Source organism: Mycteria americana, chromosome 7 (assembly GCF_035582795.1).
Source record: "Mycteria americana isolate JAX WOST 10 ecotype Jacksonville Zoo and Gardens chromosome 7, USCA_MyAme_1.0, whole genome shotgun sequence".
NCBI lineage: Eukaryota > Metazoa > Chordata > Aves > Ciconiiformes > Ciconiidae > Mycteria > Mycteria americana.
In genome coordinates, this window is record NC_134371.1 from 27906742 (window position 1) to 27921180 (window position 14439).

The window sequence follows — 14439 nt, forward strand, 5'->3', positions numbered from 1 at the left end:
GAGGAATGTTTTACAAAAGGATGCATGTCAAGAAACAAAACCCAGACCATTTTCCTACATTCTCCTTGATGTGCATCTTAGACAAGTAAAACAATGAAAACTTCTCAACAACCACAAAATCCTTGGAAAGGAAGGTGCTCTAAACTAAAACATTGATTCAGAGGCTATCTTTCATCTAATTATTGAAGCATGCTTTGATTTGTTTTATTGTTCTTTAAACAGAAAGGAAAAAGTAATTTGCAAGTCAATGTTTATTTTATTTTTTTAGTTTGGTGCCACCCAGTGGCAGTTTCTTTACATACCACTTCCAAACAAAAAATGCCTGGGGAGACATTATTCAAAGGATTAGACCGCTCAGTGCAATGTTCGACTCCAATCCAGATCAAACGTGACCGAGAGTTTCACTATTAAGTGATACAACAGCATACATGACAGACGTGACTATACTGCAACCCAAAAGAATAATTATAAATCTTAGAATTCTATTCCATTATTGCTGTAAAAATCTAGTAACTCGCTGAAGTATAACATATACTTTCACACATAATCTACTCTGTTTTTTAAACTAAATGGAGACTGAAGTCCCCTCACCATGAGCAGCAATCAAGTTACTGTTAAAATATGTGCTTTTTTTAGAGTTGCCTTCCCCTTTCTCTTTTTTTTTAATATAACTTTGGCTTCCACCCATCAATGAATCTAATCATCTCTGTCTCTTACACTGAAGAGCACTCCAGCATAAGATATCTGCCTGGTGGGTGTATTTATAGATAGTGATAAAGTCATTCTTTAACCTTCTTTCAATCTAACAAAATAGACTGAGCTCTCTCATTGTTTTGCAGGCCACAAATCATGTGTCGTCTTTGTTGAATACTTGCCAATTTTTGTACATTGTGTATAAAAATGTGTCAGCAAAAGTGAATACGTTATTCCAATAACAGTCTTACCACATGCTATGCAGCAATTATATTTCCTATAACCACTCCACACTCCCATTTACACACTAAAGGATCACATCACTCTTCAGAAACCACACCATCCGGAATTCTTGTTTGTAATTGCAGTCACCAACACTTTAACAAGAAATTGAAACAAATACTGAACAATAATCACACCTGTGCAATTACTCTTTAGTAAAAGCCAGGACAATGCATGTTAGACAAGCTGGAAAACTAATAGCTGACACAAGATTATACAACATCGTGGATTCCCTTTAACACAGTAGCTCGTTTTTCCTGACACTTTTCAGTGCATACATGCAGGAGACCATGACATGAAATGCACATTTTTACCATATTCCATACAGTGGGTTTTTTTGTAATACTGGGGAAAAAAAGGTTGCTTAGCTACAGATTTAAGTTCAGTAAGGAGAGTGTAAAAACTTCCTTATTAAAATGTATCACACGGAAAGACCAAACAAGTAAGTCTTCTTCACCTATTTTGTGTATACCTCAGAGATAATAAACAGTATTTCTCCCTCAGATACTTGGTAGCAATGTGAATATTATGCATTACCGTAACATGAAACCCAACTCATTTCATACACAATGCCAATTTACAAAGTGAAGACTAATTTTATAATATTGCTTTCAGTCACAGGCCAGGGACTAAGGTGAAGCAGTATGGAACAAAGACATTATACCTCAATTCAGTCTTATAATCAATTCAGGCTCAAAGGACAGAAATTCATAATGTTTTTTTAAAATTTTAGAGAAGGTTCTGGAGTCTCAGAAAACAGAAAAAACTCACCATTCAGGCCCAAAGTTAAGTGTCTGAGTTTCTGCTGCCATTTTTTCCTGTTCTATTCCTCTTTTTTAAAAAGCGTGAACCTGAAAAATAGAAATGTTTACTATGAAAACAACTGGATTAATACAGTCCTTCATAAATTTCTTCACAATACAAAAGCACATCTGGTCATGCGAAGTGAAAAAATTTGACTACGTGGAATTTTTATTTTTTTTTTTTTAATAATCCATTTCAGCTCTCCAACACAGATTAATTTACTAATATAGGAGTAACTGCATCAAGATCTCTTCCCTAAATTCCTCTTTTAACAGCTCAAACAGGACACTGGATCAGGGTGTCTGAAGAAACAATTTGTACAGTCCCTTTTCAAATCAGTGATTACCGCAAGACAACCAAACACAGAGAAATTTGATGCATAATCCTCTCCTGCAAGAACAGTAATGCTTAATTAACAGAATTGCAGCTTCCTGACAATTACAAGAGGATAAAAAAAACCCACTAGAATTACAACAAGAAAGATTTGCCAGTTGAGTGGCAGAGTATTCAAGAAATTTCCACTGCTCACTCTTGAAAAATAAGCCTTCTAAAGATTGAGCACATCCAATGCTGTGACATCCTCCTAAATCTGCAGGCAGATGACAGTATTTCTCTCATTCTTGGTTTTATTAAGCAAAAAAATTCACAACTTGAGACTTCAGCTACTTTAATTCCTATTAGCTGAGGTCCTGCAGACACTAGTGAAGGTCAAGGCAAGTTCCTATATATCCTCCTAAGATTGTATGAACAACAGCAGACGAAGACATACTGGAGGGAAAGAACAAGACTACGGGAAGGCTACGAAGTTTTCTCTATCAGAGCCAAGTCCAGCCCAGGCAGCTCTGGATAACTGTCTTTTGCAGTAAGAAAATACAGCTCCTCTTTCTTTCCAGCAACAGCAGAATTCACATCTGCAGAGGAAGGGGTTTTGGTTTTTTAAAAATCAAACACACTGTAGGCAAAGCCCAAACAAAAAAGGATTTGAGGCATTACCTCTAGAAACTGATTGATTAGACTTGAAGAACCCATCAAGACAGTTGGTAGGGAGGGAGCTTTGCCATATCAGAACTCTGTTATTTAGTCCTTGGGTCTATTAAAGAAGGAGCTTCACAAGTTTGTCTATACTTTGCATGAAAAGGTGATGGAAAAGAAAAACAAAATGTGTGGAGATAGAAGTGGAAAGGGCATTAGTTACTGAAGAAAAGAAAAAGAAAACCAAACAAAGGAAACATTTTCTTATAGATATGCTACTGAAGTAATGATATTAAAGTTAAAAAAAAAAAATCAACAGCCTGAAAGCTAGAAAATGCCAAATAAACCACGCTAAAATTGCTTGAGCAGATTTTACCCAAATCTTTTGGGCATAAGATTACAAATAATTGTAAAACTCCCTGCAGCCTACACCTACCAACCAATGTTTGGTTCATGTATTTTTACTACATGCCCCATTAACTTTTTCCCCATACACAATATAATTTATATACAGACTGTAATATTTTTATTTTCACAATAACCCTATATAATGAAATGGGTTTATCCCCACTACATGCCCCAGAAGCTAATATAAAAACATCCAGCTATTCTCACAGGCCTAGTTTAAGATTATTTTGGTCTGATTGGGGTTGCCTTTTTGAAGCAACCAACAGCTCATTAGAACGTTCACAGTACATCCATTCATCATTCTGCAAATCAAAATACAATGTTAGGTACCTAAAGACGACATACAGCAGGCACATGCGAAAATATTGTGGGGCAATTCAAGCAAACCATCATGGACACTTTGGCAGAGACAAGCCTCTAACAGAACTCCTAGTAGCCTTAACTGGATGGCTGCCCCTTCACTTCCTGCAATGCCTGTAATCCTTCTGCTGGGGGGGTGTTGGAGGGAGATCTTTCAGATCAATCCATGTGGATCACCAGGGAACCTGGGATCTTTAGCTACTAACATCAAAGCTAGCTTAGTATCAGTAATACCAAAAAGGCTGGCACTGAATGCTAAACTGCAATGAAAACACAGCTGAAAAGCATCAGATACAAGGATAAAGCACTAAAAACCAATTAGGATCAAGCAGTTTACTAGTTTTGGACCCACTGGGCCCCATCCTCTTGAGCCTCAGGGTTTCCTTCCCAAAAACTAAGGATACTGTGTCATCTTTCTCTACTAGACTCCTAAGCACTTTAGTACCTACAAGCACACTCAAAGCCTGCTAATCTCATCCCACTGAGCTGCAAAATGGCTTTCCTTGTCCCTCATTTTGACCACCACACTTCGTTTTGGGAACTCATTGCTGGCTTCCTCTTCTCTGTTGCATTCAGATAAGTTACTTCCTCCCTAGAAGTTCTGACTGTATGAGTTTTGAATTGAAAGCGAGACACCTGTAAGTGGATGAAATTGTAGCTGAATGGGAAAAAAAAACAGAATAAAAAACAGACCTGCAGATGATTTGAGTAGGTGTAACAGGTGAATTTACTCTAATAGGCAACATTACCCAGAAATAAAACATACATGAAAAAGAAATTACAGGCAAAACTGAGAGAAAACCCTTGGAAAGGAGGCACTCCGGAAATAGTAATGATTTGAGGGGAGGGAAGCAGAGGAACAGGAAAAAAGAGACTCAAGAAAGCTAAGACAGCAAGTGTGCAACAGGAATACACTTAGCCATGTCAGAGCAGACAAGATAGGGAAAGCAAAAACCATGTGCTGCTCCTGCCGGTTCACAAAGCAGCAGCCAAAAGGTGAGAGCACAGAAGGCAAACTGGGGAGGAACCTCTGACAGGGACTGCACAACACACACGGTCAGTGAGCAAAGGAGAAGCTGTGCTAACTGGAAAGGCAAGTTGGGGTGGACTACGCAGCACTCGCATTGTGAGAGGAGAGAGTCAGGGTGGAGCAAGAAAAAGGGTGAGGAATTAAGGGAATGAACAATCAGGTCATAAATTCAACTATTTTGGCCAAGGAAAAGGCATGAATTTATCAGATCGTTATTATCTAGATAACTTTCTTAGGCTCTAAACTTCAACATTAATAATTAAAATGTTAATTTTCATCTTTTTTTTAATCTATGCTGCCTCCTTATTAATCAAGGATGGTAAATCACAAAAATAATATATACCTAACACATTTCCTCCTTAATATACTTTGATGAAGGAAAAGCCCCTTTCTGAACTGCTAGAGTTTTATAATTCCAGATTTTCTACAAATTAATGGCTTTTGATTGAGGAATCTGCACAGCCACAGATTTTATATAGGCAAAGAGCACACAGGGACAGCCTGAATAGAGTTTACTCAAGTTGGCGGCCAGTCACAAGCAGTGTCCCTCAGGGCTCTGTGTTGGGGCCAGTCCTGTTTAATATCTTTATCAATGATCTGGACGAAGGGATCGAGTGCACCCTCAGTAAGTTTGCAGATGACACCAAGCTGTGCGGGAGTGTTGATCTGCTTGAGGGTAGGAAGGCTCTACAGAAGGACCTGGACAGGCTGGATCAATGGGCCAAGGCCAGTTGTATGAGGTTCAACAAGGCTAAGTGCAAGGTCCTGCACTTGGGCCACAACCCCATGCAATGCTACAGGCTTGGGGAAGAGCGGCTGGAAAGCTGCCTGGTGGAAAAGGACCTGGGGGTGTTGGTTGACAGCCGCCTGAATATGAGCCAGCAGTGTGCCCAGGTGGCCAAGAAAGCCAATAGCATCCTGGCTTGTATCAAAAATAGCGTGGCCAGCAGGACTAGGGAAGTGATCGTGCCCCTGTACTCAGCACTGGTGAGGCCGCACCTCGAATACTGTGTTCAGTTTTGGGCCCCTCACTACAAGAGAGACATTGAGGTGCTGGAGCGTGTCCAGAGAAGGGCAATGAAGCTGGTGAAGGGTCTAAAGCACAAGCCTTATGAGAAGCAGCTGAGGGAACTGGGGTTGTTTAGCCTGGAGAAGCAGAGGCTGAGGGGAGACCTTATTGCTCTCTACAACCCCCTGAAAGGAGGTTGTAGAGAGGTGGGTGTTGGTCTCTTCTCCCAGGTAACAAGCAATAGGACAAGAGGAAATGGCCTCAAGTTGCGCCAAGGGAGGTTTAGACTGGATATTAGGAAATTTTACTTCACTGAAAGGGTTGTCAAGCATTGGAACAGGCTGCCCAGGGAAGTGGTTGAGTCGCCATCCCTGGCAGTATTTAAAAAACATTTGGATGAGGTGCTTAGGGACATGGTATAGCGGTGGTCTTGGCAGTGTTAGGTTTACAGTTGGACTCAATTTTAAAGGTCTTTTCCAACCTGTGTGATTCTGTGATTCAAGTTGAAGCAAGAAACTGAGGCTATATTTTAATAACATGCAGTTAGCACCAATGCTTGGGCAAGAATGCTACCTGAGGATTTCCCACCACTCCTTCAAAAGGGAACCTTTTCTCCAAAGTTTTCTTCAAATCAGGTCAATCCTTGATCAAGGTGCCAGTGCAACCCTACAGACAGTTGCAGTTTTCCTGCATATTTGGGGAAAAATTGCTTCACAAACTAGAACTGGGACCCCATTTTTCTGGGGTGGTACCACAGCCACCAACCTGCTATCAGCATGCAGGACTTAGAAGAAATCACATCAACCCCACCATCAACCTGTGGACTGCAAGGGAAAAAAACCATCCTTTCTATTTTGTCAGCAGCTCAGTACTTTGGAAGTCAGAAGTCCATCCTCTGAGCAGACACAAAATATAATCCAATAACATTAAGCCTTTAAGTGGCTTTCACTCACAATTAACAGGTAATATTATAGGTACAGAAGTTGCTAGCAGCAACACTCTACTTATTTCATTGGTTTGCTTTAGGTACAATGGTTGTTTTACCAAGCTCACTATTTAGTACCTGAGAAATCTATTAAAGCTCTCAGAAACATCTGCTTCAGACACAAGTCAGAACTTGATTCTCCCGGCTAGAGTTGTGTGTTAAAATGCATAAGAAGATGTTTCAGTTGAAAAAAAATCTAAGGAAGGTCTATAATTACTGTGGCATATTTTGGCCACGAGCTCTGGTCTTTTAAAACTTATAGCTATCTAATAAATATCTAGGCAAAAAGCTGTTTTTCAGAGACTTTGAAAGATCTAAACTGCCATGGTTTCCAGACTTTGCTCAACCTCAGGATTTACACAAAAATGCCATTTTAAGGTTTGCCACTTACACACAGGCACTTGAGTTAAGATTTTCAGGCAATGTTAAATTCCTGCATTTCCATTACAGAATTCTGTCGGCTTGTACCACATGGCAATCTGTCTCACCAAGATGTTTTGCTGTTTTGGATAGAGATAAACTGATTCTTAGCATCCCAAGTTGAGTCTAGGTAACGACTGCATTCAGGTCTGCCCATCTAATCTTTCCTACAGACAAAAAAAAAAAATTAAAGATTTGGACTGTCACTGCAATTTATAGCTTTGGGGCTGCTGCTTGCTTAGGTTTTTTATTAACTTTGGAAACCTAAACCTTGGAAAAAAGATATACCACTGATCCTTCCTATACACAGCTATTTTATTTTGAAATGGTCTACTGTTTGATCAGAGATGTTTAAGAAAAGTATCCTTTCCTTTCAAGGTAGTTCTGTTGCTACGGTGGGTTTGAAACAGCCCTTTTAACATAGAAATGGGCTGAAAATTTTGAGAAGCAAACAACACAATGGAAATCTAACACGGAGCAGATTTAAGTGCAAGGAATTGAGTTCTCCTTAAATAAACTTGGAACAGGAATTTAACAGCAGTGCTCCACCATGCAACAGCAACATTACATCAAGACAATAAAACTTCACCTTCCACAGGCAGCTACTAGAGCTAGCTAATTTCAGTGCCAGTAACTGTGTTTTAAAAAAAATTAACAGATTGACTGAACAATTAATGCTGATTTTCTCTAATTCTTGAAATATTAAAGAAGATTCAGAACTGTATACAAGCTACCTTTTAAGTACAGTGCTAAACAGGATGACTCAGGTGGCTACACTACCAGTCTGTTTGATATTAATCATTGGCTAAAACAGACAACACTGATTAAAGGACACTGACATAATTAAGGCCAGCCAACATGGATTTATGGAAGACATTCAATCAAAATATACTTTCGTAAGAGTAGAAATTTCATTGCTCAAGCAAGTAGGTGAAATAAATTTTAACTTCTGCAGGACATTGCAATTAAGTGGAATGCTAAAAAGGACAAAATCATTCAGAACCACATTAAAAGTCCCAAATCAGAACCTATTTCTTCTTTTAACCTTCTCTTCTAAAGAATCTACAACAACCCATCTCAGAAGGCAAAATATTCTCAAAACAGAGTAAAAGGTAAGAAGCTATCCTCTACTTCTATAGAATCTGTAACATTGGCCCACATAACTTCTAAAACCTGAGGATGACAAACATGGATATGGTAAATAATGAAAATGACACATCATCAATAATACCATTATGAATTATTCAATTACTCAGTCCAGTATAGCAGGTTGCATTTAATAAGGCCAAGCATACAATCAAAAGACTCACAAGCAGAAAACATAGGTGGTATACAACAAATGCAAGACTGTTCTGGAAAAACAGAGTCCTGAAACCAACCAGAGATTTATAACATTAAGCAGCTGAAAAGGAACATATGATACAACATTGACTAGAAAACACTGAATACAGAAATAAGGAAATACAGAGTAAATATAGAGTGGATTTTATCACTGAAGGGATACTGTGTCCTGTTCTGTTGTCCGTAAGGCAAGGAAGCTGATAAATCAGGTGTTCAAAAATCGACAGAACATGACAGATATGCCATACAGTGGGGAAAAAAAACCCACACCAAAGCTCTATTTATTGAGCTTTGAGAAAAATTCGAGTATCTCGCTCAGTCTGTAAATGACCGTGCAGGTTTTAAAAAAGGCTGAAGACCCAAGTTTATTCAGTGAAGGGACTGAAGCAAGATATTCAGAGATAAACAAGAGAGCAAGTTGTTTTCAAGTCAACAGTAAATGATTTTCTAAAAAGTATGTTCTAGTTTAAACAGAAAATTAATGAGAAAAAAAAATCCATTACACAAGATGCCAGACAAGTCACAGTAGTCCCTTCTGGCTTACCAAGCCTTTATCCTGATAAAGGTGGTGAATTTTTCAAGGTCTATCTACCCACATGCCAAGAGGAAGTTTTTCCTAAGGGAACAATGTGCAAACCATCCCCTTCTCCAGAAACTACACCTCTATTATTACAGTTACATTTTTAGATCTCCTGAAGTCTTATAACCTTCCTGTCTCAAATAATTGCAAAAGTGTTTCAATCTCAGCAGTTTCTGGTCAAAAGTTGTCCATGATGTTCTCAAGTTGCAGGACCAAACTGACTGCCCTCTGCTCACTTCATACAGATCCATCTAAAACTTCACGGAGTGCTGCAGCTTGCAACATGGTGCACCACTGTCAAGAATGACAAACACAAAAAGTAGGCACTGAAGCTCTTCTGGGATAGGATGACAAGAAACACTAAGGAGACCTCCACACCTAACAAAGCCCAAGAAAAAATAAAAGAACATATTCCAGATATGTTCTTTCTGGACACAGAAAGATGTCCTTTCCTACCTATTACTGTGCACTTGGTGGTTAGAGGTAGGTTAGAGAGCTATCCACTTCTTGCTTCACCTGAACATGAACAAACATCAAAGCTTTTCCCAGTTTCTCAGCCAGAAAGCAGTATGACCTCCACCTTTATTACAAGGCTTCCAGCCAAAGGCAGACACCAGCGATTAAGCTCCAAGCAGAGTCAGGGGACCACACCCTTGGCCCTGCCACTGGCTGGAACACAAACCACTTCTCATTCCAAATCCCGTCCCAAAATCCTGCCAGAACTTTTGTTTTCCAGCTGAAAATCACTTCCACATCCGTCTCTACCTTGTGCATTGAAAATATGTTGGTAGGTAAATATTTAGTCTGTACCATTCCACAAGATATTACAGATCAGGGTGCTGAGTCTGTCTACCTGCTCCTCAATGAGGCCAGTAGCCAGACTACATGAATGCAACCAAAACCACACTGCAGCACTTCTCTCCCACTTTTCACACATATTATACAGCCCATACATATATTCAAAGTGGCAGAACAAAGCTTCAGACTACATTCACTGAAAACATTCATTGAATTAACAGATCTGGGCTGTTGTGGGGTTTTTTGGTTTTGTTTTTAAATGTAATTTACATAAGCAGCTTCTTTGGGCTTTGTAGAAATTCTCTCCCCCCACCCCTTCTTGAGGTTTCCTAGGCATGCAGTTCTGAGACATCCTATACTTCAGGAAACAAATATTCAACAGTGAGAAAGCCTCTAATAAAAAGTCCTAACAGAGAGAATTAGTATGTGTATCAGATTGCATATGTTCATCAGCCAGGAAGTCAGAAGATAACTTGTTACTACATATGAACTACAACACTTTAATAGATTATCTCTTTTCTTCTCTTTATGTTAAAATTGCTAAAGATATTAACTTGTTTTGATCTAAGAACCATACCTTTGTAAACTGACTTGTGATGTTATCCTGATCCTGCCTTAGTACTCTTAAAGCCTACTATAACATAGAGAAAATCACATATACAGATGATTCAGCATTAACTAGGCCTAATGTAAAAGCTTCCACTGCTTTTAATGGTAGTTGAACTAGGCCTCCGATTTGTTAAATCAAGTTATTAGATGCTTTTGCTTAAAAACCTTACCATATGTTACTTCCATGATCAGCCTCACTCACTTTCTATCACACACGTTCTTCAGTCTAACACTGACACCAGCCTACTCTGAGCAAGAGGCTGGATCAGATGACCACCAAAGGCTGGTCTCTTCCAACCAAAATCATCTTCAGATTCTACCATACATGGCTCAAAAAAATTCAGTTTATACATCCATTACTTGCCAGTCATACCAACTCCTTGCCACATGACATTCTGACTCTAAGTCTGAAGTTACATAAATTCAGCTATCCATTCATCATCATAAAATTTCACCCAAAATCATGTTCACAGTGTACAAAGTGCATCTTTTCCTTGTTTCTTCCAATCTGAACTGACACACTACCACACACAGACCACAAATCTGCTTTTACCCAATCTGATCTACACATGGACATCTATAGCCTGAGTCTCCCAGTCACACAAACCAGTATCTTTATCATAAAACACTATCAACAGAATGCAAAGTATTTCAATTTGTTGTCAGTGATGGGGGGGTGGTGGTGGTGTATTTCATAGTAACCACAACTTGAAACAAGTATTTCTCTACTGAATAAAAAGGACCAAATACCCAGTAACAAAACATTACCTTCACAAAGTGCAATGCATCATGCTTACTTTCATTGTAATAACAGCTATTTAACATACAAAAATATTTTTCTAACCAGTTTATTTTCCTAACGTGTTATATGTAAGCTCATTTATCTGTTTATAATGAAAAATTACATATACAAGAGCCACTGTTGAAGGCATCAAGTAATCATTCTTTCCTATTTGCATAGATTTTTTTAAAACATATGGCCAAAAAGATAGAAAATCATAATGCACAGCTTTAATAATTAGCTAAGGGAATTAAAAAAATAGTAAGTGATCCAAAAGGTATTGTCAACAAAGCAGTATTTTAAGACAAATTTTCCCAATGTCCATCAAAATTTCTCATGGACCTATAGACTCTACTACCTCTACAGAGCTCCTGATATCCCTTCTGCTTTTCTCCACAATCCTGAGATCTAGATATCCAGCTTCTATATATTACAAGCTTTAAGGATTACAGGAGAGGCTCACTCCTGAAAACACACACTTTGATTTCATGCTTGCCAAAAACCTCAGATGCATCAAGACAATTCTTGTGCATCCTTTCCGGAAAAAAAAAAGAAAAAAAAAAAACACACCACCAAAAACACAAAGGCAAGAGGGACATAAAAATTTCAATGGCAGCCTATTTCCTGCACAGACATCAAGCCATCACTATAGTTTCTATATTCAAGGAATGTTTAACCACCTTTAGAGAGAACAGACTGACAGCCCTCCCTCTGCAAAAAAAGAGAAGTGGACACATTTTGTAATCAACACACTATGGCAATCTCAGCTACTAACAAAGCAGTGTAAAGACCTCGGTCTGCTACAATCCCCAGCTAACATCTGAGCTAAAGATGAAAACATAATGGTATTAAACATCACTATGATGAACTACATGGGTCTATATATACATATATATTACCACCAACCACAAGAGGGCCAATGTTGTATAGGCCTTATAATTTAAAGCACTTAATTCTTCTTAGTTCCATCCATAACTTATATACACCTTGATCAAACTTGCTAAGTTTTCTCAGTTCTGACAATCTTCAAGCCAGATCATTTGTGCAACCAAAAAAATGTTCAGGAGTTGACTGCAAGAGAGAAAAGGAGAGGCTAAGCTGGGCTGAAAACTGACTTTGCTCCCATAAAAGCAAATACCATCCCCCCCTGCAGCATTTCACACACCTAGGTTTTCAAATGTCACTTGAATTAAAATAAATTGATGAGAAAACCACACAAAGAAACAGAATCCCTTTCAACACAAATGCTTCTTCAGTAAGAAAGAGGAGATGGGTTTGTCCTTACCAAAGCATCCAAGGGATCTCTAGCAAGGTATGTAGGAAGGAGAAGGCAGATCAGGCTTGTGCTTTTATGCTTGTGAGCAGAAAATTTATTGCTCTGCCCCTTAGCTCTGTCTATCTATAATCATTAATTAAATATAGCTTATCTCCACTCACCTTTGAGCAGAAGCACTGAGGAAAAAAAAACCAGAAAAATGAGAAAAAAATGCTAGGAAAAGGAATTTTTTTCTAAATCAGACTATGAGAAGATTTAACATCATACCTTAAAAAGCCCTAAGAAGGAATTTTAAATACCTCAATGAAAGAATAAGAAACATACATTTGACAGTTAAACTTACAAAATCAGACAAAAGCAGGCAGAATCAAATTTCATATTCTTGGCATTTCAAACAGAAAAAAAATCTAAAGAGCTGGATGCCTGAACTACTTTAAAGGAGGAGGAAGAGGGGGAGGAAGAGGGGAAGGAAAAGACCACGGTCCAGGTATCTAGCTCATCTTCATCAATTACTGTGAACCAGCTTCCCTTGTATGTTTAAATAATTAGAAAGATCTTTCAGCAGAGGTATGTAGTAGCAAACCACCTCTTCAGCCAGTCAGCTGCCCCAATGAGACATTCCATGTGACTTTGACATCTAGTTTGTTTCTAAATGAAGTACCTATAGATCTTAAAAGAGCTGCCAACCTTTTTCTTACATTCAGGTGTAAGAAACTCCAGTTTATGATAGAGATCCATTTAGATAACTGGCCTTAGGAGACAGCAAGCATAGAAGAGGTGCAATGGTACTTAGTCTGAATTCCTTAAGAAAAAACCCAAAACCTTCTTTGCACTCCCCTTTTACACACAAAGTTTTTTCCTCAATCAAGGAATAAAACAGCTGGGAAAATTAAGTTGTAAATCCCTCAACTCTCTATTTACAAGCATTTTTTTTTTCACTTACATCAGCATAAAAATCGTATCTTTCATTTACTGTATGTTTTAGGAAAGCAAGAAAAAACACTAAACAGAGTACCCAAGGATATTTTACTCTTAAGATCACTCTTAAGATCAACATTAGTAATAAAGAGGATCTGCAAGAGTCCAAGTTTTTACTGTGGTATCAAAGTATTTTTTTAAGCACCCTGTGAAACAAATCATTGCTGCAGCATGACCACTCTGCATTTTAGTTCTATGCTCTTCCTTTAAGTGACAGGCTCAAAACACCATTCAGAAAACATCCTAAAAGAAATACAGTGACCAGGTACCCCCATGCATATTCATGTATCCAGGGACTAGGAGAGCCTGAGCAGCTCTTAAAATCATTAAGAAAAACCAGTATTTATACACAATATTGTCAGATATTGAAAGGGGCTATCTAAGTCTCAACACAAGAAGTAGGTCTTGCTGGAAGCGACATTAAATTTCCATGGATAAATCTCTACCTTCTTTTTAATATAGTTGACCATTAGACAGAATCTTTTTTTTTTTAATCACACATTCAGTGAGAAATTAACAATGACACACATGACCGTTGACATCAGTTAACCTGTAGAACTATGCAAGCCTGGGGATCGAAGGTGGTACAGAAGGGGAAATGGACACTCCAACATTTCTGTTGATACCCCCAGGACAGATTACGGCACACATTTTTACCTCAGCATCAGCTAACTGTTCAAAGGATGCCTATTCAAGGGAACGGCAAGAATACCAATCCCTTATAATACTAAAGCTCTTATTATCTATTGGAGCCAATACCCAATAACAGAGCTCAAAAAAACCAGAACAAAGCTTTTGTTGGTGACAATTGCAACCCATTTGTTTACAAAGGTTCCCAATTATCACACTGTGCATCTACCAAATGTTCTATTCACAAAGTAGCAAATTAATTTGTGTTTATTAAGAAGTTTCTTAAGAACAAAAGCAACCAGCAGTTATGGGAAAAGAAAAAAAAAATTCACACGTACTTTCCAGGAACTTGCCCAAGTCAGCTCCTGAAGCAAGAAAATAGAATGAGCAGCAAGAAGTTAGACAGAAAAACATAATCAAAATTCAGAAGTTCTTTCCCCTCCCACCCAAGAAAACACTTAAGAATTACAGTAAGAGGTAAAG

The 14439-nt window shown here is 38.4% G+C and overlaps 1 protein-coding gene across 13 annotated transcripts in view; it reads right to left on the reverse strand.

Moving 5' to 3' along the window:
• The window catches only part of GIGYF2 (GRB10 interacting GYF protein 2), a 78501-nt gene that overhangs the window by 63063 nt on the left and 999 nt on the right, over positions 1-14439 (reverse strand). For 11 of the 13 annotated variants that reach the window (XM_075507533.1, XM_075507534.1, XM_075507540.1 and 8 more), the window contains one exon: positions 1747-1826. In XM_075507533.1, coding sequence (XP_075363648.1) covers positions 1747-1787 — 41 coding nt within the window. In that variant the 5' untranslated portion in view covers positions 1788-1826. Of the gene's footprint in view, positions 1-302; positions 447-1746; positions 1827-14294; positions 14322-14439 lie in introns of all 13 variants that reach the window. The other 2 variants (XM_075507531.1, XM_075507528.1) reach the window with 2 other exon arrangements.